The sequence below is a fragment of the Rhodamnia argentea genome, chromosome 7, assembly GCF_020921035.1.
Source record: "Rhodamnia argentea isolate NSW1041297 chromosome 7, ASM2092103v1, whole genome shotgun sequence".
NCBI lineage: Eukaryota > Viridiplantae > Streptophyta > Magnoliopsida > Myrtales > Myrtaceae > Rhodamnia > Rhodamnia argentea.
Window position 1 is genome coordinate 5119394 of NC_063156.1, and position 26440 is coordinate 5145833.

Genomic DNA, 26440 nt, shown 5'->3' on the forward strand with positions numbered 1-26440 from the left:
AAATAATTAAAAATTCACATGCTCTTTTCACCCACTAAATCAGGTTAAAACCTTCGAGCAAAAAAAAAAAAAATCAGTTTAAAACCTTGTGTTGACAATATTGTGGTCGTGTAGAGGTAGACCTACAAGAGTTTGTCCATTTCGCGTCCAAGTCAACTATGGAGTTTTGTTAGCACATCACTTTCAAATGAATGGTAAATCGTGACAATATGCATAAATAAACAAACACAAGCATGCCCACCCTTTGACCATTTAATCAATTTTCCCGCCAAAGGCCTAATCCAGTGGGGGAAATCACGGGTTTGCAGGGAACCAAGAAACCAACTTATTAAGCGAACAAACTGCTGTAAATTTGTTCTCGCGTGTCGTCCTCTGAAAGGTCATGCAGTAGCGCGAATTTTTAATAATTCGACGCGCTAAGGAGATCGGGATGTTGCGACAAAAGAAAGGATTAGTCGATCTTCAACTAGCGCACCGAGCACTCGAATTCGACGAAAGAAGATTATGATTAGATTATAAAGAGAAGAGAAGAGAAGAAAAGGGCAAGGAGCCAACTTAGAGTCGGATCCTCAAACCGGGCCCAGTCTGCGGACTCATTGGAAAGTTGACCCCGAAGTCACCATCCTCCCCCATGACAGTCCAAGCGGGGCCATCTCTGCATTATGCAAATATTTATACCAGAGGGCACTGCACCACAGAAGAAAAGAAGATGAAGAAAGACGACTACTTTTAATGAATTGCATCACCAGGGGGAAAAAAAGCATTACTTTATTGCAAGAAGAAAAGAAAGAACTGTTAAATCTCCGGTACGAACGCAGAGTTAAAGCAGATCAAGGACGGTGGGGTGGTAAAATGCGTGATCTACAGAGTTTTGCAGAGGTTGTGGAGATGGAATGTGATTGGAAAGCAAGAACCTTGTGTGAATTCTAAGCTTGGAATCGTCTCAGAAAGGTAAAGAAGAAGAAGAAGAAGAAGAAGAAGATCCCCAGCTTCCATTTTCATTTCAATAGTTGATAATAATGAATGATACTAATTTCTTTGTGCTGCTATTTTTTTCCATTTTCATTTCATATGATGATTTGCAGGCAAGTCAGACACAGCTAACTAGGTCACTTCTCTCTCTATATATATGTCTCTCTCTCTCTCTCTCTCTCTCTCTGGGGGAGACATTGACGCTATTATATTCTTCTTCTGCGTCTTTACTCACCTTGTTGCCTCTTCACATTCTCTCTTCTCTCTCAGACTCTCCTCCTCTGCACTATACAGCAACACCAGAGAGAGAGGGAAAAGGAGAGAGCGAGCGTCTCCACCGATCGACCACTTACTAGCACTGTGTCACTACACGACAGAGCCCATTTGCTTCGAAACGCCATCGACAGGAGAAAAAAATTCAAAGTCGCCGGATTTTTTCTGTTTGTCTTGTTTCCCCATCTCCGAATATGGCCTTGTTTCTTGTTCCCCACTTCTCACTTTCTTGTCCTCTCGCATCTCTGTCTCGGTTTGTTGGCTAATCTTTCTGCCCCCTTTTAAATTTTCCATTTTGCTGCTTGAGAGCCCGGGGTTTTTGCTACTCGGGTCATGGAAGCTCTCTGTGATCTTCAAGTGGACGTCAATGGCGAAGAGACTTTTATGGTGAACAAGGTGATTCTTCTGCAACCCAGCTTCATCCTCCGAGAATAAAAATGCAACCTTTTTCATCTAAACCCAGTATTTCCCAATCGCTATCTGAGGGCCGACTATGCGCTATGTCTTTTCGTTCCGTAATTTTAGTTTTGCAGTTCCAAAGGACCGTTCTTTGAGGTCCTGTAGTTTCCAATTTGTTTTGCATTCAAATGTAGCAGCTTTCAATTTCCTTCTTCCTCATGCAAAAGTTTCTCAATAAAAAAATCATCCTTTTCATTCGAAATTGCAATTTTTGACAGAACCGTCCACCATTAAAATCTCCAAGTTGCAACTACATTTGCAGATTGTGGGTCATAGGAACAAGACCCTTCTTTCTTGCATCTATTTTGGATCATAAGCACAGAGAGTTCACATTAAAAAGCTTGTGTCTTTATGTGCTGTTTCGGCTGAGTAATTTATTGGAGTCGTTAGGGCCTTAAATGCACATCCTCGTCATTTGTTTCTATCCAATTTCAAGTCCCTTTTTGTGGTGGAGTGTACAAAATGTTGCTTTCATGGCCATTTTTTTACTGTTCTCATCCTTCTTTGCAGGGCTTTGCTGCAAATATGGATCGTTGCTCGTTTGTTATTTATTTATTTTTTTTCAATGCGAATTCAATGCCTAATAGCGACCTCTCACCTCTCTGGTGTAGCAAATTGGTTGAGAGAATATGCTCTTTCTGTTTTGTTTCGTTTTTCTTCTCTCATTTAAATTTCCTGGCTTTGCTGCTTGAGATTAAATCCTTCTTTGCATTCAACTAAGATAGTGATTTCGAGATTTCTTTAGTCTGATTTCCTAGATTTATTCCTATAGTGTTCGTTGGGAAATTTTACTTAAAAGAAATTGGTATTCCTTGCAATTCTTCACTTTGACAGTTTGGTTAATTGGAGTGGGGTACTTTTTTTCTTTTTTTTTTCCATATGGGCTGACTCAGTTTTTGTGTGATTCTTTGCAGAAAATCCTCTCTTCGTATTCAGGAAGATTGGGCAAATTGTTCAGCAAATCAAGCTGCTCTACTGGGAACCTGAAAGTGATATTCAATGACTTTCCAGGGGGAGCAGAGAGCTTTGAGCTCGTGTGCAGGTTCTGTTACAACAGGAGCAAGACCGAAATAACTCCTCTCAACGCGACCCTCTTGAGTTGTGCTGCGAATTTCATGGAGATGAGCAATTCTATCTCGGGACACAGTAACTTAATTGAACAAACCGAGAAATCTCTTGAAGAGATCAGACATTGGACCTGGTCTGAACTTATGGTTGCACTCAGGCAGTGCCAAAATTCTTTTCCAGTGGCGAGTAAATCAGGCCTCCTCGAAAGATGCTTGGATTCTGTCACTACGAGATTGGCATTGGCGAGTGAACGGAGTCCAAGTCCGTCGACTTCTTCGTCGGATTATTCCGGGGTTCGGTTCTCGTGTGAAACAAAGAGCACGGAGAGTTTGAAGAGCAGCTTCTCCCGAGCAAATTGGTGGTTTGAAGATCTCTTAGTCATAGATGTGAGTTTGCTCGTGATGATGGTTGGGTCCATGATCAAGCAAAAAGTCGAACACGCTGCAATTAGTAAGTTCCTCTTCTTTTACCAGAAATCCAAGTTCCACACTGCCATGTCTCATGAGAAGTGCAAAATCATGGAAACGGTGGTCGATTTGCTCCATAGTCTGGAGCCAAGTTCCGTCCCTTGCAAAAGCTTATTTGGGATTCTGAGAGTCGCACTGGGTTTGAACATAAGCAAAGGTAGCCGAAACAAGTTAGAGATTATGATCGCCTCTCAGATTGATCAAGCGACATTGGACAATTTGCTTGTTCCATCTCCTCAAGGAACGAACTCTTTGTATGACACAAATCTTGTAGTAAGGCTAGTGAAAGCATTTCTGAAGGAAGGAACTAGTGGAGTGCCTGAAGTGCAGTTGAAGAAAGTGGCTAACTTAATGGATCTGTACATAGCTGAAGTAGCGCCTGATCCGTATCTGAAACCTTCGAAGTTCCTCGCTTTGGCTACGGTCCTTCCTGATTCTGCTCGAGACTCGTTCGACTGCATGTATCATGCTGTGGACATGTACATGGAGGTACTTATTTCTGCTGAGTCATTGTTGCTATGATGGATACAAAACGAAAAACCTTTCGAAAGATATCATATGTTAGCTTAATGATCTTTATCCTCAGTCGGTTTCATGCTCAAGCGGGGACCTTTGACAGCTTGATTTAAAAATTGATGAAACTTCTCCAATAAAATACGATTTTTACCTCAAATATTTGGTTTCCTTGGACTTAATTTGTTTTTCTTTCCATAAGGTGCATGCGGGATTGTCTGAAGAAGAAAAGATCAAGATCTGCCGTGCCTTGAATTATCGGAAGCTCTCAGCCGAAGCTTGCAAACATCTTTCAGAGAATTCAAATTTCCCATCCAAGATTATCATGCAAGCTCTAAATTCTCAAGAATTCAGGCTCAAAAGCTTGATCCGGGTGTCCAGCAACACTAGTGCCTTCACCAGTTCACCTTGTAGTTTCAGTGGCAACATCAAGAAAGACGAGGCAGGCGAACAGATAGTACTCTATGCAGGGGACCTCGATCTTTCGACCGATAATGTGAGGCTTAGGGCTCAATTGCAAGGGATGCAATCGAGAGTGACAGAATTAGAGAAACTTTGCCGGAAAATGCAGACTCAAATGGCCAAGGTACTCAGATCGAGAGTGTCGTCAAGCCACAGAAGCAGATCTTTACCGAGGCTTTGCTCGTGATAATACTAGGCAAATAACTTATGAATCTTCTGTTTTCTTAGATATTTGTGAGGGTTGTATAGCGAGAGCAATGTGTCCTTATGCTTGCTTGCTTTTTTTTTTCCCTTGCCCACCTTCTCTTTTTGTGCAAATTGAGCTTGAGGTCAATGGTGAGTTGTTTCTTTTGCAAGAGATTCAGATCATGGTTGTACAGCAACAGGGAAGAGGAAAGAGAGCTTGCATTTTTGCAGACAAAAAGCATGGAATGTATTAGCACATGCATGCCCCGAGTGTCATGTCTCCTAGGTCAAGTCCTTTTCCATGTCATTCTCACTCAAGACAACTGATAATGCCAAATTGGCTTGTTCTCTTTACAGTTCACACAACCCAGCACCAAACCACAAAGCTTTGAAACCTGACGTGCTGTCTCCAACTCTTGCTGAGCATCACAGCACAACTGGCATCTTATGACCAGTTTTTTTAACATGAATAATTACTAAACACTACATAATTACCTCATCCAATCGAAGAAAAAAAGAACCTTAGCTCATGTCCTGTGACAGTAAAAATGGCTGATAACATTGCAACTTGTACCCACCACATGATAAATTACTTGGGAAAGATTTAATTCTGGGAAAGAGAGATTAAAATTGTAGAGTGAAGCCAACACAGTGGTTGACCTGCCAGAATAGGATGATAATTTGGGTAAGATGATGAACAGGGCACATGTGGTTGCCCAGATAGAGTGAGATTTGCTATCAGGCAATATTTCTTCAGTCACTCTTTTGGACAGTAGCTCTTTCTATAGACTTCTAACTATAGCACGACATATATGTATGTATGTTACACTAGCACTTGGCATTATTGGAGGTAGGTACCATGTCTGAATCCCAACTCCCAAGAATACCAAACCTTCATATTTCACATAAAAAAAAAAAAAATTGCTTCTTTTTTCCTTCGCTGTAGTGAAGAAAGAAAGATTAACCGGATGATCATATGTTACTAGGTATGACTTGCATGCTACCATGCCAGTGGTGTATCTGGCGTTTCCTCTGTCACACCATTGACTAAATTTTATTTCAGTTGTACCTATCATTTTCAATTCTTAGGAGATGCAGAGCACACCTAAGATTTATATTTATCTATCCCCCAGACAAATTATTAGGACTAATTGAAAACATGATGAAATTTCTGTACCTTCACACGTTTTAAAATGCAAATAGCTAAAATTTTAGTATGAGATGGCGCGGCTAATCATCTATAAAAATGGGTTTATGCAAGATGGTCCCCGGCCAATAAAAAAACTCGATTTAACAATGTTTCAGTCAGGCAGGCTTGGGGTTCCTCGATGAGCATTTGTTTTAGGAGAGATGTCTTGCCTAATAATAATTAAATGTTCATGATCTTTCAAGAAAGAAATGAAGGAATGTTCGTTCAACCAAGTTGCAAAAACAGAGACCCTACCACCAACTTACCCTCGTTTTTCTTTTTTAGGGAAAATGGTATGAACTGGGGGGCGAGCACGGGGCGGCCCAGGCTACAAGGCGATTATGGCCCGGCCGGCACAGATCGGCCTCGGCATTTACAGTCTATAGCTATGTAATTAACACGCTTGTCACTACGGATATTAATCAAGAATCGACGCTTTCTTAAGAAGTCACGTGTGGAGCGATATCACAAACTAAAGACTAGTGAGAAGATAAATGAATAATGGACTTTCAAATCGAAATGAAGTTCCCTCATATGAAAAGCACCTCTGGCTGAAACCAAGAGAGATGTCAATCATCAAGTAATTAGGTCACTAATTAAACAAGTAATTATCAAATTAAAAGGCAAAAAATGCCGGGAGAGTGTGATCTTTCCTTAGACGCTACTCCTGTTTCTGTCCCCCCATGCCACGAGGTCTCACGTATTTACACGATCGAGGAAAAAAGACACGATTTTAAGGATCGCATCTAAACTTCCGACAAATAATCAGAATATTAAAAAAGGAACTCCTTGATTGAATTTTAATTTGCCGAAATGATCGAAGCTTTGAGTCGAAGCAACAGGTCGTTTGACCGTTGAATCGATGTGGTGTGTCTCCTCCTTTTGAAGCAGGGAAAAATAGACAGAGACAGAGATAGAGACATGATTTTGATGAAGGACAGAAATTGTGAAATGAATTTGAATTGATGCAGGGAAAGTTTTAATTCTAGAATCAAATTTTACGAGAGAGACATGATTGTTACATTAGGTACCTTGTTGTTAATTTCTCCTAACATGTTAGGCAATGACTAGACGGCCATATCGCCTATTTCCGAAAATACTAAATTGACATATTATCAAAAGGTTTCGTATCAAATTAGTACAAGCGAAAAGCTTAGTCCTAAATTGATAAATTGTCTAAAAGTTTAGAACTTAATTGGCATAATTGAAATGTTTAGAATTAAGTCGGCCGCTGTACAATAAATTTGAGACTTTTTGAACAATTTTCACGCTTTGAACATCCCTTCTTCCTCCATTCTCTATGCAAAGATTTCGACCATTTGATCGTACACTTCAAAGAATCTTAAGTGATAATGTACGTCAAGCGATTCTCAATAAGGTAATATATTGATTGAAAAGTTTCGTTGTCACTCGAGAATACAGAATATATAGAATTGGAGAGTGGCAAAATGTACTTTTGCTTATGTGTGCAGTTGGAGTTTGTGAAACATGTATAATGGAGTAAATTAGTGCAATTTGGAAATAAGTCCTTTTCTTTTGTCAAACTGGATTATTGTCACCGGGTCCTGATCTTTGTTCATGTGCTTGTTAACTGAAATTAAAACAATTTGTACACTGAGTGCCTTTGGATCATCCAGTATAGTAGGATCCGCTTGCTTTATTTATGGACCCGCCGGACCCGACTGTTTAAATGAACCGGGCCACATACATCCGGTCCACCCAATACTTTTTCCACATGTTGTAGTTCCCAATTCACATACGTCTATTTTCCTTCACCAACGAGAGGAAATGATTTTGTGCAAACTAATTTAGCCATTTTTTTTTTATCATAGCGCAAAAGAAACGGGTTTCATTATCAAGGAATGCACATGGCCCCATCCGGAGCTCCGTTGCATCTCTACCTCGATACACAATATGCCATCCAAACAAGGTTATAAGCCATCCGCACAAAAGACAAATAGAAAGTCGAGTGATCGAATACTTGTTCATCTTCTTTTACGCCATGTCAATCTGTTCTGTAATGCACTCCGGAGCCTCCGACTCGAAGACCCCCTTCTCTTGCATGTAGCACCGTATTGAGTTCGTCATCTCTCCCCTCTTTAACTTAGCCTGCTAGGGTTGTAGTTTCGCCAATTACTTTATAATAAGCTATTTCAAAGATTATGAATATGTGGATATTAATTTCACATGGAATAGAGAAAGCCGGAAGAATGTGTGCCGAGGAGGTAGCGAGATCGTTGGTAAGACGGAAAATCAAGGACGGCAGCCGCAAGAGATCATGGTACTGTTCTAGGGATTCAGGTTCCTCCTTCCTCATGCTGGGGCTTGATAAGAAGTAAGCATGAGTCAACATGACCTGCCCTGGGGATGATACCCACCCATTGTTCAAGTACTCTTCAGCTCCTGGGACGATCTTGTTGTAACTCTATTTTGCTTCTTGCAAGAAGGTTTGCACCAGTCATACCACTGCAAAACGATCGAAATGCCAGATTTCCGTATCAGGTAGGGAATTCCGAAAGACTTGGATGCGTACATGGTTCGATTAGTACAGTGTCGAATGCCGAAGAGGTTTTTTCGCATACTGCTTTGGCTAGATATGGGATGACGTTTTGCCCGGTCTCCTTGAGAGTTTGGTAGGCCATCTCATTCACGCTGTTGTAGAGAGCTAAGAAGCACAGCTTCATGTAGCCTGGAAGATCTTCCACAGCGTCGAGGTCCCATCTGAAACCACACAGATGACAAGGTAAAGAACTTCAACTTCTAAAATACAGCAACATTATTAACTCCAAGTACATCGAAAGAGCGACGGACCTGCGAACAGCCTCCGTGAATAGCTCCAGTTCGTCCAATGACCCGAAAACGTCGTACACATCATCGAGGACAAGGATCAGCGGGAACACTTTGGCCATCCCTTTCCGACAATTACCAAGCGGAGGCTCGTTTGCAATTCCAACCGCCCAAAAGAAGCACGCCATTAGTCTATCCCTCGCAAAGCTCAACTCTTTTGCCAGGCTAACATTAATCCACCATCTGCAATAACTCAAAGAGTATAATTCGACTGTAAGCATTGCAATGTCTAATATCCTTATCGCCCATCAATTCCAACATCAATTCTAGGATTTTATCCTAATGAGTTTGTAGACTGACCCCAACGTTTCCTGAAGATCTCTTTGGCGACTTGATTGCAACGTGTTGAAGTGGGTCACCGCAATTTCGAGGATCCGATGATTCGCGTATCAGCGTCTGCTATGATAAGCTTCGATGGATCGTCGACCTTCTAGCAACAGTATTCTGCGGTGCAGAGGCAGTTCTAATTCATGGCTCACTCGGTCTCGAAGATCTTTGCTGATGTCGCAGTCAGGGTTTCTGAGATGTTCGAGGGCGAATGCTTTAAACTCGTGCAAGATGTCTTCTTCTTCAAAGGCCAAATTGTAGGCTCCACAAAGATTCAGCATACCTTGGACGTCACTACCAAGAGTCTTCACAAAAAAACCACTTTCGTCCATAAAAATCTTGGAAACATCTGTTTTTCCGTGGCTAAGATTAGCCATCTGATTAGAGAAAAATCCTTTGGAGCTGTTCCTTAATGAAATCTCGCTGCCCTAATAATATGTTCATGGGAGAATATGATGAGGTCCTATGCTCTGAGCTGTTATATGTCTCTACAAGTGTTTAGCATACAACAATTCAATGTTTAAGGTGATTACGGAATAATTATTGTCTCTTGAGATAATTGCGTTGGAAGTCCTAAAATTATCACGAAAGTACAATTGAGTTCTAAAACTTTCAAAAAGTGCAATCAAGTCCAAAAACTTATCACGAAAGTACAATCAAGTCCTAAAACTTTCAAAAGGTGCAATCAAATCCTAAACTTGTTATGAAAGTGCAACAAGGTCCTAAAAATTTTAAAATTTGTAATCGACGTAAGGGCTTGATTTCACCAATTTCACAAGTTTTAGGACTTTATTGCATTTTCATGATAAGTTTTAGGACTTAATTGCACCTTTTAAAAATTTTAGAACTTGAGTGCAATTTCGTGACAAGTTTTAAGACTTTATTGTCTTTTTAAAAAAATTTAGGAATTGATTGTACTTTCATGACAAGTTTGAGGACTTTCAATGCATCCTTTTATTTCTTATAATCACTTCAAACCTGCATATACAAAAAGTTAGTATAATAATCTCACTTTCGAGAATTATCTTCTAACAGTTTTGTTTTATCAGATTTAGGATGAATTACCTTGGGAAACATGAAAGCCATGCCGTCTAAGAATCCTCAAAGCCAAGTGCCATGCCATGCAGAGACTTTTCCAGGCTCGTATCGACCCCATCCGGAGATAGACATCTGTGAAGAGCTCTCAAGATGTCTTCCTCGAAGTGACATCCCCAATCCTAGGCGCTGAATGTCGTCAACCAGAGCAAAATGTGGTTTATGACTTCAGCATTTTCGTCATTGAGGAGCACCTCTCACTTCTTCCTCCTCCTTCATTCGTGCCCTCTCTGTAGCTCATCCTGCATTAGAAAAAAAGTGGCTATTGAACCCTAGAGAAGAAGATCCTATTTGCGTCACCCGCGTTGAACAATGACACCTATTATGGAGTTTTTTGAAGGGCATAGCGTCGACTATATATGTGCAACAAATGTAAAGAGACATAACGATAGAGAATAATTTCGCTTAGACTTCATGGAGAACACGAGGATAATCAAATTTTCAAAGAGGGGTATGCCTTGTTTGGTTGGACACCGTCCGACAATAATAAGGGAAGTCTTCGGTCTTTCAAAAATTAGCACACTAATCAGTATGGTCGTTCCTAAATCGGTATACTAATCAAAGTTGGCATACTTAAATGTCTCTGTAATTCACAAGACAAGGTAGGCTTTCTCACTTTACCAGCAACTCGTCGAAACTATTGATATAAATATGTGAATTGTGTTAGAGAAGTCTCACGTCAAAAAAGTGGTATGGTGTGAAAACAATTAATATATCTAATGTGGCTTATAACTCATTAGATTAATTTTTTGAGTGAAAGCAGATGTAACTGAATATGATTGATCGGATTGGACTTGAGTTCTCTCTTCGCAATATTCTCGAATGAAGATATCTAACTTCTCCTGTGCGCCTTTAATCGAAACCGCAGGACTAGATTTGTGGGGGCGATTCACGACAAACCAGAGTGAGTTGATGTCGACCGTAGGACCACTTTCCTCATTATGCAGACAAATCCCTCTTAATTTCCTTGGGGATACAATAATTAGACCCAGATTGATTCGGAATGGTCGATACCCATTTGCAAATATCCAAATTAGGGTAGTGGATGGTGACGCAGGGTGCCGCGCATTTTATATATATGAGAATTTTCTTCTTTCATTTATTTATTTTTACTCGTACCAATGGAAACAAGTTAGTTGAGAAATGCTGAAATATATTCCGCATCACTTGACGATTGGTTTGTACGATCTTTTGTATACATGTGATCTCCCTCCACCTTTCGGTTTAAAGGAATAAACTTTTAGATTGAACTTTGAAATATGGTATTAGAGCCAGGTTTCGCCTTAGCTTATTTCGCGCACACAATCCATTCCATTCATCAAATTCCATATGCCATTTCTAATCCGGCTTTGTACGTGAGAGGGGATGTCGGAACATATTCCATATGGAACTACTAACCTAACAGTCTAACAATACCGTCGGTTATTTCTGACCACACGATCTTCCAATCAATGAGTGCTTCATAAAAACACGTGATAATGGTGTGGATTTACAGTTGAAATTATACTGTCCCCGGCAGTATCGTCAACATTTCCCTACTCTATATCGCTTGATTATTGTCATTTATATGCTTTTTATATGCACATGGGTATTAATTCTATTCTAAATAAGGAAGCCAACCTTGAGTATTGATACCAATTGGATTGAGTCGAATAAAATTGACCAAAAGTAAAGAGAACATCCGCCGACATCTTGTTGGAAAAGAATGATTTATAATTATACGTACAGGTGACTTTCCATAGTGAAGCCTCGGTTTCTTCTCGCTTACCGCGTGTTTTTTCTTTTATTTTTTTGTGGAAAGGAAAATTTTCATTTCACTTTCTAAGACAGGTACATAACTTCGGGATAAATATACAATCAAACAAAGCAAGTAAATCTGAAAGATAAATTAACTATTTGCCACATTGAAGCCTGGGTTTCCTATGCGTCATTTCCATTCCATCTCCTTTCTCTTGCCGTGGGTCCATTTTTCTTGACTTCTCTTCACTCACATGCAAATGTTCAAAGTGCTAGAGGCTCGAGTTTGTCTGTTCTAATTTAAATCTGTCATTTGCTGTCTTAAATCCGACAATTCAAAAAAGAATTATGTGTGAAATTTAAAATGGAAGCCTGCAATATGGTACGGTCATTAGTCTAACTTGTACGTATGCTCGTGAAAGTTTTTCCTGAAGTTCCCCGAGGCACGAACTAGGGGCACACCAGAAGACCTTTTACAGCTGAGATTGCCGTTCACACTCGTTCCTCCCCGCCTGCATCGCTCAAAGGCATCTGCTTCAGGGCATCTGCTTTGGCTTGACTGAACATCGATGTAGCTGGACTTGTCGATGGAACCAAGGCGGCACTTGTCGATGGTTCCTCAAAATCGGATGCTCTCGCATCACCAAGGCATCTGCTCAAGGGCTTGCTTCCAACATCTGCGACGTGATCTTTCTATTGCAGATGTGACACCATACCAGATAAAAAAACAAGAGAAAATAGACAAACCAGCCTCCACCGTTCCTTTCCCTCTGCTAATATTTAGATGATTATGATGTTCCATATACGGTTTTCAATTACCAGATAGATATTTACAGCCGTTAATTACGACCGCTACTTTAACAGATGGATATTTGCATGTAAGCGCGAAGAGAAGTCGGTGTTCGAAGTCACTGCCTTCTTTGATCGCAGATAGGTCCCCATTTATAGAAACATCTCGGACCTATGGAAGTCTTCAGCCGTGCTGAGATTCTTTTGGTCACATGCTTGACGTTGAGGTGATTGATGGCAGATGCTATCCCGTTCTCGGACAAAATCGCAGGACGGTTCGCGACAAGCATCACAAAGAGAAACAAAAAGAACTCATCCCATCGATGAATTATAAATCCAATATTACTTCTAAGCAATACCAATCAAACTGGGAGATATATGTTGAATCATGTAATATTCATCTTGACAAGAAATTATCTACATAATATGATAAAATATGTATCACAAACACAAGGGCTATAGCTCAGTTAGGTAGAGCACCTTGTTTACACGCGCGCCAATGTTTTTCAGAGGAGTCCATCACATCATGTAATCAAAAGAATTTATCTTATTGAGAAATCCATGTCTTACTCCGTAAGGTTTAGGGAACACTTTTTTTCCTTTTTCTTTTCTTTTTTTGTCTATTCTTTCCTTCTTCCTCCTCCATTCACCGCGCCTTGCCCATGGCTAAGTAGGTAGCTCGTAACAATAGAAAAAATAAGAAAAAATCCAAAAAATTTGTTTAAAAAATCAAAATAATTCAAAAACAAATAAAAATTATCCACGTTAGCACCGATCATGCCACGTCAGATGGCCAGCATCCATGTCAGCGGTTGCCAATCAAAATAGGCCGGAAGAATTACATTGGCAAATCATCAAAAAGTTTAGGACTAAATTGTCCAAATTGAAAGATTTATGACTTAATTGCTGTAAAACAGGTCTAAAATTTTTCTTTTATATAATATTCCCAAAAAAAGGGCTTAAGAACTGGTGCTTTTATAATGTAATTGAGTATTTGAAAAACGCACATGAATAGCATGCTGAGTCTAGAACAACATAACTTCTATCGTCATACATCAGTATGGTCGTTCCTGAATTAATATTCTAATTGTTTGTTACAAAAAGTAAAATATCTTTATCCAAAAAGGCTGATTTTGGATTTTTTTTTAGGTGAAAAGTGGGTTTTTTCTACTAAACTTGAATAGGAAATTAATTGGCAAGGAAGTTAAAAGCAAAAGAAAATTATATTAAAGTGGCAGGCTCGAGATTTTGTCTAGAGGTTATGACCTAATGTCAAAATTGGTCCTGCAACTCTTCGCTAATATGTAAATTGGTCCTAGAAATTTAAATTTGGTTAAGTTAGTCTTTATGATCGCGGATTGAATCAGTTTTAGTCCTAACTGACATGACATAACAATTACGGGACATAGACTTGTTGAGGTACGTGAACAACTGTGTCAGCAAAATTTGAAAAAATTAACCCAAAAAAAAAAAAAAAACACAACAAGAGAGAGAGAAGTCATCATCAATGGTCTTCACAAATGACCACTTTCGTCCATAAAAATCTTGATTATGAGAGCACGTGAATTAATAATTGCAACAATCGAGAGGTAATTAAATCGAATTTCATAGTCGTCAAGTTGTCAGAGTGATGCCCCGACATAAAGGTACAGCACAACCATGTTTGATCGACAGTTTGTCCTAGTATAATTGTCCTCTCTGATTCTGAAAAAAAAAAAAATTCTATGAACTATCGAGGACATGAGGATAGTCGAATTTTCAATTAGACTAATTCCCCACTGATGCATGAAACGCTCTATCCTCGTACCTCTGGTAATGCTCCGCCCACAACTAGCCGATGTAGAATCCAAAGTCACTTTGAGCGGAAGACGTTGTAATTGTAACACAGGATGTTTCGTACTCGAACCAAGCGTGTAACCACTCGTCTAAACAATAGAGTTAAGTTCGAACCAAATAGCGAAAATCGTCTTTATTTCTTTAAACTTTAGCCTAAATGTCTCGAATGAAGAACAAATAGCTAGAGCGTGATTTTTTACAGTTGGCTGAAAATTGGCCAATCTCCGTCCTCCTCGAATGTCAGAGACCTGCGTGCTCACTGAACAATGGACTCGAACCATTAGCTGTCGGAGAAGAAAGCTTTGGAAGATAAGGCACGACAAAAAAACGTAGCACCATTAATCGCTTCTGAATAAGAACGTGCGGTCATAGGCAAATCAAGATGAGGCCTAGAATCTTGGGAATAGTTGTCATTTTCTTGAAAAATATTTTTCTGAAACAACACGTTTTTTCATGAAACGAACGGAACCTAAATATGCGTTTGTTTGGGAGAAAACTTCATGATAAAGGAAAATATTTTTCGAAAAATCATTTTTCAAGAAAATGGTTAGTTTTCATTTGTTTGTTGATATGTGATCGAAAACATTTTCTGATATGTTGATCTCATTTAAAAAATGATTTCAATCTCATGACTTTATCTCAAGTAAAAAAAATCAAATTATTAAATAATATTTTATTTTTTACTTATTCCTCCGTTGGTCGCCGGTGTGACAGCCACGAGCAAGGTTTGACCTCGCCGGCCTCATGCGAGCTCGACCTCGCCATATCTGACAAGGCTCGACCTTCCTAGCCCATGCCTGTGGCCGTTCACTCACCGTTGCTGAGTTCGGACAACCGGCGGAGGGAGAAGGAAAAAGAGAAGGAAAGAAAAGAAATGAAGTATAATATTAAATTATTAAAAAATTCCAGATGAGCAATTTCGGAAAGCGTTTTCATCTTTTTAAATTTAGGAATTCACTTTCTTAATTTTATGCATGAATGTTTTCGTTGACCTCCAGAAAGTATTTTCCGTTGACCAGTTATTTTCGACCCATCAAATGGATGAAAGTACGAAAAATTAACTTTCAAAAAACACTTTCACTCAAACAAGAGTCTCCTTAACGATGATGCCTTGTTCTTCCAGAGAAGCAAGGCCCCGCCTTCTGATATAGGGACATGCCCAACTGTTTGACAAACCGAGTTGAAGACCATTTTACCGTACACTTCTAAAAGACTTGAACAATATCATATGTCAAGCAATTCTCAGTATGTCTCAGTTTATAGCTTGAACAAGCTTCATTGTCACCAGAGAATACTAAACATATAGAATATACTTTTATTTATGTATGCAGCTGGAGTCGGTGGCATCACGGAACATATATAATCGAGTAAATTAGTGCAATTCGGAAAGAAGTCCTTTTCTTTTGTCAAACTGGATTATTGTCACCGGCTCCTTATCTTTGTTCATGTGCTTGTTGACTGATATTAAACAATTTGTACATTAAGTGCCTTTGGATCATTTAGTATAGTAGGAACCACCTACTTTATTAATGGACTCGCCGGACCCGACCGTTTAAATGAACCGGGGCACATTACATCCGGTCTACCCAATACTTTTCTCATATGTCGTAGTTTACATACGTCTATTTTCCTTCACCAACGGGAGGAAATGATTTTTTGCAAGACTAATGTAGACATTTTTGTCATGGCGAGAGAGACACGGGTTCGATTATCAAGGAGTGCACGCGGGTCCACGACTGATCGTCCGGAGCTCCGATCGCATCTCCGTCCTGGTACACACAATGCGCCATCCGGGCAAGGTTATAGGCCATCCGCACGAAAGGTCGATTGAAAATCGAGCGATCGACCAAATACTTGTTCATCTTCTTCCACGCCGTGTCGATCTGTTCTGTAACGCACTTGCGAGCCTCCACCTCGGAGATGCCCTTCTCTTGCATGTAGCACCGTATCGAGTTCGTCGTCTCTCCCCTCTCTAGCTCAGCCTGTTAGGATCATAGTTCCGCCGATCGTTTCATAAGAAGCTATTTCAAAAGATCGTGAATTTCACTTGGAATAGAGAAGGCCAAAAGAATGCGTACCGATGAGGAAGCAATATCGTTTGTAAGACGGAAAATCAAGGACGGCAACCGCAAGAGGTCATGGTACTGTTCTAGGGCTTCAACTTCCTCCTTCCTCATGCCTGGGCTAGATAAGAAGTAGGCATGAGTCAACATGACCTGCCCTGAGGATGATACCCACCCATTGTTCAAGTACTCTTCGACTCCAGGGACGATCTTGTTGTTACTCCATTTTGCTTCTTGCAAGAAGGCTTTGCACAAGTCATACCACTGCAAAACAATCGAAACGCCAGATTTCCGTATCAGTTAGGGAATTCCTAGAAACTCGGATGCGTAGATGGGTCAATCAATATGGCGCCGCGTGCCGAAGAGGGCTTTTTCGCTTACCACTTTGGCTAGATATGGGATGACGTTTTCCCCGGTCTCCTTGAGAGTGTCGTAAGCCATCTCGTTCACGCTGTTGTAGAGAACTAAGTAGCACAGCTTCATGTAGGCAGGAAGATCTTCCACAGCATCGAGGTCCCATCTGAAACCACGCAGATGACAAGGTGAAACTTCAACTTATAAAATGTAGGAACATTAGTATCTCCAAGTATATCAAACAGCGACGGACCTGCGAACAGCGTCTGTGAATAGCTCCAGTTCGTCCAATGTGCCGAAAACGTCGTACACATCATCAAGGACAAGGATCAGTGCGAACGCTTTGGTCACCGCTTTCCGGCAATTACTGAGCGGAGCCTCCTTTGCTATTCCGACTGCCCAAAAGAAGCACTCCATTAGTCTATCCCTCGCGAAGCTCAACCTTTTCGCAAGGCCAACGGTATTCCACCATCTGCAACAACTCACAGAGTAAAATTTCAGAGTATGCATCGCAATTTTTTTCAAATTCATATCAAGCCTTCAACAAGTCTAATATCCTCATTGCCTATCAATTGCACCATCAGTTATAGGATTCATCTTTATGAGTTCGTAGACTAACCCTAACATTTCCCGAAGATCTTTTTGGAGGATTGATTGCGAAGTGTTGAATTCCGTCGCGGCAAGTTCGAGGAGATTCGTGTGTCCCCGTCTGCTGTAAGCTTCAATGGACCGTCGAGCTTCTAGCAATGGCATTCTACGGTGCAGAGGTAGTTCCAATTCATGGATCACTTGGTCTTGAAGATCTTTGCTAACGTGGGGATCAAGGCTTTGGAGATGCTCGATGGCGAATGTTCTAGCCTTCTGCAAGATGTCTTCTCCTTCGAAGGCCAGATGGGAGGCTTCGTATAGACTCAGCATACCTTGGACATCGCCACCGAGGGTCTTCATAAAACTGCCGCTTTCATCCATGAAAATCTTGAAAACATCTGTTCATTCGTTGCTAAGATCAGTCCTATTGGCCGGAAAACCTTTTTCAACGGATTACAGAATGATCATCTGTTGCTTATGATCATTCCGAACCCTTAATATACGAAAGTTAGCGTAATATAAATCGCAAAAGCATCTTGATCCCACTTTTGAGAATTATCTTCTGATCATTTTCATTTTGTCGGATTTAGGATTTGAGTACCTTGAGAAACTTCAAAGCCGTGCTGTCTAAGGATCCGAAAGCTGAGAGCTACGCCGTGCAGCGACTTGTCTAGGCTCTTATGGACCGCACCCGGCGAGAGACATCTGCGAAGAGCTCTCGAGATGTCTTCCTCAAAGTGATATCCCAGTCCTAAGCGTTCGATGTCGTCGACCAGAGAAAATATGGTCAAGGGTTTGGCATTTCCGTCATTGAGAGCACCTCTGACTTCTTCTTCCAACATCTGTTCCTTTTCTTTCTGTAGCTCAACCTACGTTATAAGAAAGTATAAAATCCACCGTTTAGTTCTTGAACCCTAGATAGGCTCGGGTTTTTCTATGTTCTCGTTCGGAAAAAAAAAACCTCCTCTAACTAGTATTCTGATTAGTGGATAATAAACATGGACATCATTCGTCAAACTGCAGTTCGATTCATCCATCATAGACATGGCTGGATGAAACTAGGAATGGAACGAAATATAACCAACCGATATAAGTGATAAATCTTAGTGATGAGGCTGCATGACTTATCGACTATGACGATATAAAGATCGGTAAATCAAATTTCGTAGTCATAAAGTTATTAGATCGAGTGCCTAACATGAAAGTACGACCCCAACCGGGTTTGATCATCCTCTCTAATTTCAAGATTTAATTTATGTCTCATTGAGAACATGATGGTACTCAAAAACTTCAATCAGAGTAATTCTCCCACGGAATCACTGAACAACCATGTCCACGTGCACTGTCAATGCTCCACACCACAAGAGGCCACCATACGATCCAAGCTTATTTTGAGCGAAAGACGTCGTACTTCGGACACGGAATCTATCTTATTTTATTTGAACCAAGCGTTTGATCACTCAGCTAGTCGTTATAATGAAGTCGGACCCATGTTGCAGAAATCGTCTCTATATTTTTGAAGAACTTCAGCATAAATATGTCGTGCAGAGAGAACAAGCGACTAGCGTGTGCTTTTTCACCTCGCGACGAGATGGACGACCTTCACCGGCGACAAGGGACTGAAGGTAATTGTAAGTCCAGACGGATGGCTGGTAATTGGCCGATCTTCGCCCTTCCCGAGGAGCAGTGACCTGCGTGCTCGCAGAACAATGGACTCGACCATTAGCCCTCCGAGAGGAAAGCTCCGGAAGGAGATAAGGTGCGAACCAAAGACAAAGTGCCATTAATAGCGCGCGAGCAAAATCGAACCGAACCGAACCAAGGCAATTATATGCAAAGTGAGAAGTGAGCGATCAGTGCATGGCCCTCGTCAACGTTAACAGTCCCATATTTATACTGGCTCTTAGATTTCCAAGGCCACAAAACGTCGGAATACGCCAGATCGATTTTCTGACTGTTGCAGGTAAACTCCACTCGCCCCTTTCGGTCACGCCCCTCTCGTCCTATCCTTCTCCATGTTCGCTCGATCACACGTTTGCTGGATTCGTCTCTCGTTCAATCTTTTCCTCGATCACACGTTGCTGGGCTCGTCCCTCGTCCACCCATTGGCGTGATCGTGCTTTTTACAGCAACACCTGGTCGGAAACGCTTTGGTACACGTGAAACCGTGTCGTTCATAGGATCGAAAGATTTTATTTGAGGGCGTTGTCCCTACACCAGCATTATTCTCCTGCAAACCTCTAGCGAGCGAATCTACACGGAAAATGAAGTTAGCGATGATCAGTTCAACTTCCGGAGAAACAAAGGCCCCACCATCCGGGAAAGAGATTGACGCCTGAATGTTCGAGAACCGAGACGAAGACGGGTAAACAGGACCGTGGCCTGGGCTTGCAGGCCTCATTATAGGATTAGATCCCTTAACTTGTCTAGGTTCATGATGGTCTTGGGGCCCATCCATTTTGCTCGATCAATCTCTTTGGATCTCTCGTGGCCAATGACATAAATGGTTTTTGAATTTTAATCCGATATATAATGTGACTTCTGAGTTTTTAATTTATTCAACGTGATTCTCGAACTTTAGCCAATATCCAATGTAGTCCCTTAGCTGTATGAAAATGTTCAATGTTGATATTCAAGTTTAAGGACAACATTGAAATTTTCGTATAGTTCATGGGTCACATTGTACATTGACCTAAAGTTTGGTTACCATTTGTGTCGTTTTTCCAATTTCTTAACATGAGCTAATATAACGTTGATTTCTTCTTTAAGATCATCGGGAAATCTATTGTGCCAAATAAGATCTTCGCAAGACCCCCAAGATAAATGTCTAATGTTGTCATTGAAATGGAATTAATAAAATGACAATTTTGAACATTATCATATAGGTCATGGGCCAAATTGGACGTGTAACAAAGGTTCGGGGACCACATTGATCAAATTAAAATTTTAGATATGACATTGCACATTGGGCTAAAGTTCAAGAACCATATTAAATAAAATTAAATATTTATGGATCATATTGTACATTAAACGAAAATTTAAAATCCATTCATATCATTATCCCTTTCAAACTTGAACTTGACACGGGGAGGCGGGATCGAAACAAGACATCCATACATACCTCCATTCGTGGGGAAAGCTGGTGAAGTGAGAAATTGGAACCGTCGCCTTCAAATCTCAATCCCGAACAACTAGACTGAAGATGCGTGCATGGTAATACTTCTACTTTAGAAATTAATTTTTGCCCAAAAGTTTTTTTAATTGTGCTCTATAAATTCATTTCTGATTGGAAAAATAAAAAAAATTCACTTATTCAAGTGACTCCAAAATTATTTCTGAAACATCGAAAAATAAAATTGCATAATTAAATATATTCTGCTTTAGAAATTGGACAACTAAACGGACTTTTTACTTCAAAGGTACTTCTAAAGCAGAAATTGCCTCCAAAAAGTGTTGTCATTTGCATCCTCGGACGCCGTAATTAATATCAAATGCTATGTAGCTCTGACTCCGTCGACACAGGCTACACTTTGGAAGACTTCAGGCAAACCAGTTCAGAAAATTCAAAGTCGAGGGGAAGTGGAGGTGGGCTTCGCTTCGCGGCTAAGCAAACAGGACTGACTGTAAAGCTCGTGAGTTCTAAAAGAGTCCATTTTTTTACGTGAGACGATCAGTTTATCAAGGGCCATTGCCAGGGAGCCGGTCGCTTTGATAGGTAAGTTCTTGATTTCGCTCACCAGCATTCCATCTTCCTCAGCGTTCGTTATCCAAAGCACCCTTCTTGTTATTGATCGTGGAAACAATCTGTTTGGACAGTTTCCTTGATTCGTGGGTCGCTTTGATCAAGTGAATTGACTGCGTAAAGTGATTGGGCTTCTTGGTTCGTGGGACAGAAGCTACACTCCGTAGGCGGGATCGGGTGTTTGTGTCAACAAGATATTGTACTCTAACTGGTTGATGAAATCCCCTGAGGACTTCCCGCAAATATTTCCCGTGCTTTGACTCGATAAGCACTCACTCACTCACATAGTCACATTTGCCCTACTCTCCGTTATCTTCTTGTGTTCTTTCAGCCATGAGAAAATTTACAGTTCAACAGTTGTTTGGGGATTCTGGTTACTTGACATGACTAGATTATGATTCTTGGCTTGAATAGTGGTTGCCACTCCTTTCCCCCTTATTTTTGTGCTTTTAGGTTATGATACTGTCCATTAAATTGTTACATTTTACATTCAGGATATCTCTCATGTAGAGCTCAATTGATTTATGAATGCCTGTGTGTAAGAAATGGTGCTGGAAATATGTTTAGGGTTCAATTTTGGACGCAACTTCTTTCTCGAGAAATTCACTTAAGGCTTTTGTGCAAATTAGCATCTAAAAATTCTAGCTTTGGGTAGTTAGAGAGGTTGTCGATGTTTCTTTGTCTGCTCTTTTTCTCCTTACTGTGAGCATCAGGAAAACTGTAAAGATCAAACTGAAGCTTATCAGCTGAATGAGATTCGCATGGGATATATTTGTGGGCATAGAATCTTAAAATCTAAGAGAACATTAGGTCAGAAATATATTGTTGCTTCCTTTTGCTGGTTTGGCTTTGGAGACGTGTATTTTTTTAATATCTGCGACTTAAAGGAGCAGATGCTAAGGTTCAAATGATGTTGTGACTGAATCCATGTGTTTGATTTTGATGCTACTGGAAGTAAATTCTAATTAGGGATATGAACTCTTGCCCTTGAGGTATGGAATTGTAATGTTGCATCTTAAAATTTCTGTCTGAATATTGACAGATGGGGGAGCTTGTTGGCAATAAACATGTCGAGTACGTATTATCAGTTGAAAGGGTATCAATATACAACCCCCTTCTTGTGTTTCCTATATATCTATATAAATGCACATTGAGATCTGCTATCCACTTTCAGTGTTTTACTGATTTGGTGTTTTGGTCATCTTGTGGTCAGAGGAAAGATGATTTCCATTCTGTGCTTATGGAGCATTTGAGAGTGAATGGAGCGTATTGGGGACTGGGCACACTGGATCTTCTTGGAAAACTTGACACTGTGGATACAGAAGACGTTGTTTCATGGATCATGAAATGCCAACACAAGTCTGGTTTGTACGAATCTGTAGATCTCTTGGCTTCTTTCTTGTGCTTACCCACAATAAAGACGCGCCTAACAGAACTAACATCTTAAGTAGTTCATCTTTTAGTATAGTCCCAAACTTGAGCTACTTATCTGTTTAAACTTTCCTTTTTTGGGGCTAGGATACCGTGACTCCATCTATTAATGACAGTGTATTACGAGCGATGAATGGTGGTGTTGCTGTATTCTCTTTAGAACTCTTGTTCAAAGAACAAGTCTGAGCACCTGTCGGGGCTCTTTTTGCAGGCGGCTTTGGTGGAAACATTGGGCATGATCCGCATCTGCTGTATACACTCAGTGCTGTTCAAGTTTTGGCCCTTTTTGACATGTTAGATGTTCTTGATATCGATAAGGTGACTAGTTGTATCCTTCATTCCTTGGGAATAATGCATTCTATATTATGTACTCTTGTCATGGATGAAGAGTTCATGTTGTTCTGCTTTTCAGTTCTGGATGTCATGTAGTAATTTATAGAGGACGAACTGGTGAATCCTTACTGTCTGTGCTTCTTTTGAAGTGGTCAACAAGTTCGTCTACTTTTGGATGTTATAGAGCTTTTGTTAATCTTAATGCTTTGTCTATATATTGCCAGCCAAACATAAATGAGGAAGCTTTCTCTGAGATTGATATCTTACTGTGGGATAATTTCTGGCGTGAAAGTTTTTATAATGTTGTGCCTATACTTAAAACTCAGATGTCACATCACTGCAAAAAGAAGATGGATCCTTTTCCGGGGATATATGGGGAGAAGTTGATTCTCGGTATCGTCCTTGTCATTGACCTTTGATATTTTCTTGCTTCTTAAGGATGTCACTCAAGCACTCAAAATTCATTTCGCAATTTTTTTCTCTTCAAAGATTCTCGTACATTGCCATATGCTGTCTTTCAATACTACGACGCTTGGATTCGATGGATGTGGAGAAGGCTGTGAAGTACGTTGTGAGTTGCAAAACTATGGATGGCGGGTTTGGTTGCACTCCTGGTGGAGAATCCCACGCATCGCAAAGTATGTAGTAACCTTATGCTGGAACTTTTTTGTGGATTTTAATTTCTTATAGGTGCTTTGGGAGTCAAATATTTGTGTATGCATAGGGTAGCCTCTTTCTGTGGTTGAGAAATACTGTTCTATCATCAAAATAAATTCTGTTCTAGGTGGTCAAGAGAATGTTTGAAGTGCTTTTCGTTTGCTTAATTTTGAATCTTATAATCACTTGCAACATTTCAATCACACAATGATAAATCTATCTGCTCCTCCATTATACTTGGAAGCTCAGCAGTACCTTTAGCTTATCTGACAAAATTATTTAGACGCATTTCTTGATGCTCATCTGGTTTTGCATATCTCCTGCTTCTATTGATGTACTATGTCAGACTTGAACAATTATATCTCACTTTCCAGCCAACCATCTTATGGGTTGTTTAGAGAGAGAGATGAAAACCTGGGCTTTGGTCAATGATTATATGTGCAGGGCAGTAGCTAAGAATAGGTGGAATTCATTTTTATAGGAGTTTTTAAAAATGGACAAGCTGGCTTGGACTTGACTCCCAAATAAGTTCAGTGGCTTTTCCTTTGAAATGGTGGCAATCCATGATTGTCTGCTACAGAATACGTCTTGTCTCCACAGGGGATGGAGCATAGCAGCATGAGACTGATAGGAGTGGAGGAGAGATGGCAATTTGAAAACCACGGGTCAGAGAATAGTGTATATAGAGTTTTAAGGAAAATTAGCTGCCTGATTACTTGTTTAAGAGAGAGATGGCAAGTGGAAAATTGATTGAGTTTTATTGTCCTTTTTCATGTCAAGTTGATGGGCGCTTTTGGTGCTCCTCAACAGTCAGGGTCAATTTCAAATTAACTTTAGCTGTGGCTTTTGCATCTTAATATGGTTGTGACTTTTCTCATATTTAGTAATTGAAGTCATAATTGTGCAATTGGTTTCTACAACCTTTACTCGGCATAATGTAAAAATGTTTGTGGGTCGTATTTGTAGATGGTCACCCTATAGCATATAAAACATGTCACTTTTTACATGGATTCTCTCAATTGAAAACCTAGAAGCAAAAGGTGGAAAATAAAGAAAGCAGCTCCCGGTTTTTATTCTCCTACTTGCTTTTACTTGGAGAAGCCTGTAGGCTGAAAAAGGAAGTCAGTGGCGAAACCCCTTAGAGATTCCCTTTGTATTTGATTTTCACTTTTATCTTTGTGGATCTAAGCATAAGAATCAAAGAGAGACTCACGAAGCCATTCCTGCAGTATTTTGTTGTGTGGGTGCTCTGGCTATCACGGGCTCACTCCATCACATTGACAAGGACATTCTCGGCTGGTGGTTATGTGAGCGCCAAGTCAAGTCCGGAGGGTTGAATGGCCGCCCAGAGAAACTTCCTGATGTGTGCACCAGAACTAATGTTTAAGCTATTGCACGTTAATATTCTTGTCGAGTCTGTACTCATCTTGTTGCACTATTACAGGTCTGCTACTCCTGGTGGGTCCTGTCTAGCTTGGTTATGATTGACAGAGTTCACTGGATTGACAAAGAAAAACTCATCAAATACATATTGGACTGTCAGGTTATTTATTTGAATGTCCATCCTAGGATGCATACAGAACTAGAAATTTTTCAGGATATACAGTTCCTGTCTTATCTTTTCATTTTCAGAGAACTCTTTTGATCTGGTGGCTCTCTGATTCCAGGACACTGAAAAGGGTGGAATATCTGATAGACCAGATGATGCCGTAGATGTGTACCATACGTATTTTGGAGTGGCAGGTAATTAATAAATAGATCTTGGCATGAACCTTTGCAATCTCTCAATGCGATATCATGTGTGTTAGAACCCCCATTACCTGCAATTGAACTCAATGCTCCTGTTAAGGAAGAAGATTAGGAAGTTTTATTTGGTCAAGAGTGCAAATATTAGCTGATATAGGCTATCCTAATGAACGCTTAATTCTTCTTGTCATCTCGGTTGTTTTCTCCCTCTTGCTTTTCTGTTCCTTGTTTCCCTTCTTTGTTCTTCTCTTCTTTTGTTGGGTCGGGGTTTGTTTCATGCCTCTCGATATACTTTCCTCCACTGGAGTTATCTCGTGGCACATCGCTGGTTAAATCTCTTTTCCGCTTGGTGGGTGTTTTCAGGTCTTTCGCTTCTTGAGTATCCAGGAGTTAAAGCCATAGATCCAGCGTATGCCTTGCCGGTCAATGTAGTCAATAGGATTTTCTTCGGCAGATGTTCAACCTGACAGTCTGGACTGCGAACTTAAAACTTTACAATGTGATGATATTTCAACTCCATAAGGTTCTACTTTGTGGGACGTCAGGATAATAGCAGATCTGCAGGTGGGAGATGGCGAGAGAGAGCAGAGAAAGATGCAAATTTTGCTTAAAACGGCAATTTGGATTAATTATGATGGTTCCTAGATTTTTCTCATTAAAGCAAACGTGATTACTTATATGACGCCGCATAGTTCGTGGATTTCCTCTGGTATTGGAGCTTGGGCATGCTTCCTACTGTAGAAAGTATTGTGTCTCTAGTAGTAGAAGATTCAAGGCGTCTGATTTTTGTATGCTCGAGCCTAACAATGATACCTCATAGATCCATCAGTCCTTACATCTTTTTCCTCGCAAAGTATAGAAATGAACTCGGCGCATGACAACAATATTGCAAGACTTTTATAGGTAGGTGATGATGCACAGATTAACACAAGGGTGATCCATGAATCGTGCACGATTGCTGCGCTTTGCATAGGCGAGGCTTTCGTGTGGAAGAACATGGAAAGATGGAGGACAGAAAAGCTAGTTAAGGAATCATTTCATTGACCGATAGCCATGAGGAAGGATGGGCATGCGAAGCAATGACATTCGTCGGGATGTCATGCCTAGACAAGAAACTAGGAAACAGGTTTTTTTAATTTATTTTTTTGGGTATGAAATGGCTCTGAATTTTCTTGAGAAAATGAAAATGCTTGTAGAAGGAGCCGAGTAGAAGCAGCCAGCAATAATCATCGATCCAATCGGAGACCGAACGATGCAGAAATACATCATCGGGTTCAATGGCGACCCTTTGTCTCTTTCTCCCACT

General features: G+C 40.4%; 3 protein-coding genes and 1 pseudogene across 11 annotated transcripts; 2 read left to right on the forward strand and 2 right to left on the reverse strand.

Annotated features, from left to right (window-relative positions):
- Positions 1 to 746: 746 nt before the first annotated feature.
- LOC115750921 (BTB/POZ domain-containing protein At3g22104) lies at positions 747 to 4676 on the forward strand. Of its 3 annotated transcripts, XM_030688555.2 has the most exons (4): positions 747 to 951; positions 1086 to 1641; positions 2619 to 3728; positions 3955 to 4676. In XM_030688555.2, the coding sequence occupies exons 2-4, from the start codon at positions 1579 to 1581 to the stop codon at positions 4399 to 4401; spliced, it is 1620 nt and encodes a 539-aa protein (XP_030544415.1). In that variant the 5' UTR covers positions 747 to 951; positions 1086 to 1578; the 3' UTR covers positions 4402 to 4676. The 3 variants fall into 3 exon arrangements, with proteins under 3 accessions (XP_030544415.1, XP_048137817.1, XP_030544417.1); XM_048281860.1 differs by lacking the exon at positions 1086 to 1641 and having other exon boundaries at positions 748 to 951; XM_030688557.2 differs by lacking the exons at positions 747 to 951; positions 1086 to 1641 and adding an exon at positions 1859 to 2509.
- Positions 4677 to 7486: 2810 nt separating this feature from the next.
- On the reverse strand, positions 7487 to 12162 carry LOC115750912 (annotated as a pseudogene).
- Positions 12163 to 15715: 3553 nt separating this feature from the next.
- LOC115750911 (isoprene synthase, chloroplastic-like) lies at positions 15716 to 19098 on the reverse strand. The gene is made up of 7 exons (XM_030688541.2): positions 18806 to 19098; positions 17827 to 18094; positions 17257 to 17623; positions 16891 to 17109; positions 16665 to 16803; positions 16299 to 16547; positions 15716 to 16202 (listed from the first exon to the last, which is right to left on the reverse strand). The coding sequence occupies exons 1-7, from the start codon at positions 19007 to 19009 to the stop codon at positions 15903 to 15905; spliced, it is 1746 nt and encodes a 581-aa protein (XP_030544401.1). The 5' UTR covers positions 19010 to 19098; the 3' UTR covers positions 15716 to 15902.
- A 1657-nt stretch (positions 19099 to 20755) lies between these two features.
- On the forward strand, positions 20756 to 25938 carry LOC115750914 (geranylgeranyl transferase type-2 subunit beta 1-like). Of its 7 annotated transcripts, none has more exons than XM_048281892.1 (10): positions 20756 to 20940; positions 21119 to 22063; positions 22181 to 22331; positions 22610 to 22726; positions 23058 to 23124; positions 23221 to 23369; positions 24618 to 24751; positions 24833 to 24931; positions 25056 to 25131; positions 25498 to 25938. In XM_048281892.1, exons 2-10 carry the CDS (start codon positions 22010 to 22012, stop codon positions 25599 to 25601), a joined length of 951 nt encoding a protein of 316 aa, XP_048137849.1. In that variant the 5' UTR covers positions 20756 to 20940; positions 21119 to 22009; the 3' UTR covers positions 25602 to 25938. The 7 variants fall into 7 exon arrangements, with proteins under 7 accessions (XP_048137849.1, XP_030544402.1, XP_030544407.1 ...); XM_030688542.2 differs by having other exon boundaries at positions 22010 to 22063; XM_030688547.2 differs by lacking the exon at positions 20756 to 20940 and having other exon boundaries at positions 20953 to 21383; positions 22010 to 22063.
- Positions 25939 to 26440: the final 502 nt, after the last annotated feature.

Excerpts from the sequence above, each read along its gene's own strand:
- LOC115750911 (XM_030688541.2), bottom strand. The coding sequence starts at position 19,009 with ATGGCACTTTGTCTTTGGTTCGCACCTTATCTCCTTCCGGAGCTTTCC. Across the intron at positions 17,624-17,826 it reads CGGCTTTGAAGTTTCTCAAG|ATGTTTTCAAGATTTTCATG; the intron begins GTACTCAAATCC and ends ACGAATGAACAG. Across the intron at positions 16,548-16,664 it reads TCCCATATCTAGCCAAAGTG|TGGTATGACTTGTGCAAAGC; the intron begins GTAAGCGAAAAA and ends ATTGTTTTGCAG.
- LOC115750921 (XM_030688555.2), top strand. The coding sequence starts at position 1,579 with ATGGAAGCTCTCTGTGATCTTCAAGTGGACGTCAATGGCGAAGAGACT. Across the intron at positions 1,642-2,618 it reads AGACTTTTATGGTGAACAAG|AAAATCCTCTCTTCGTATTC; the intron begins GTGATTCTTCTG and ends GATTCTTTGCAG. Across the intron at positions 3,729-3,954 it reads CTGTGGACATGTACATGGAG|GTGCATGCGGGATTGTCTGA; the intron begins GTACTTATTTCT and ends TCTTTCCATAAG.
- LOC115750914 (XM_048281892.1), top strand. The coding sequence starts at position 22,010 with ATGGGGGAGCTTGTTGGCAATAAACATGTCGAGTACGTATTATCAGTT. Across the intron at positions 24,932-25,055 it reads AATACATATTGGACTGTCAG|GACACTGAAAAGGGTGGAAT; the intron begins GTTATTTATTTG and ends CTCTGATTCCAG. Across the intron at positions 25,132-25,497 it reads TACGTATTTTGGAGTGGCAG|GTCTTTCGCTTCTTGAGTAT; the intron begins GTAATTAATAAA and ends GGGTGTTTTCAG.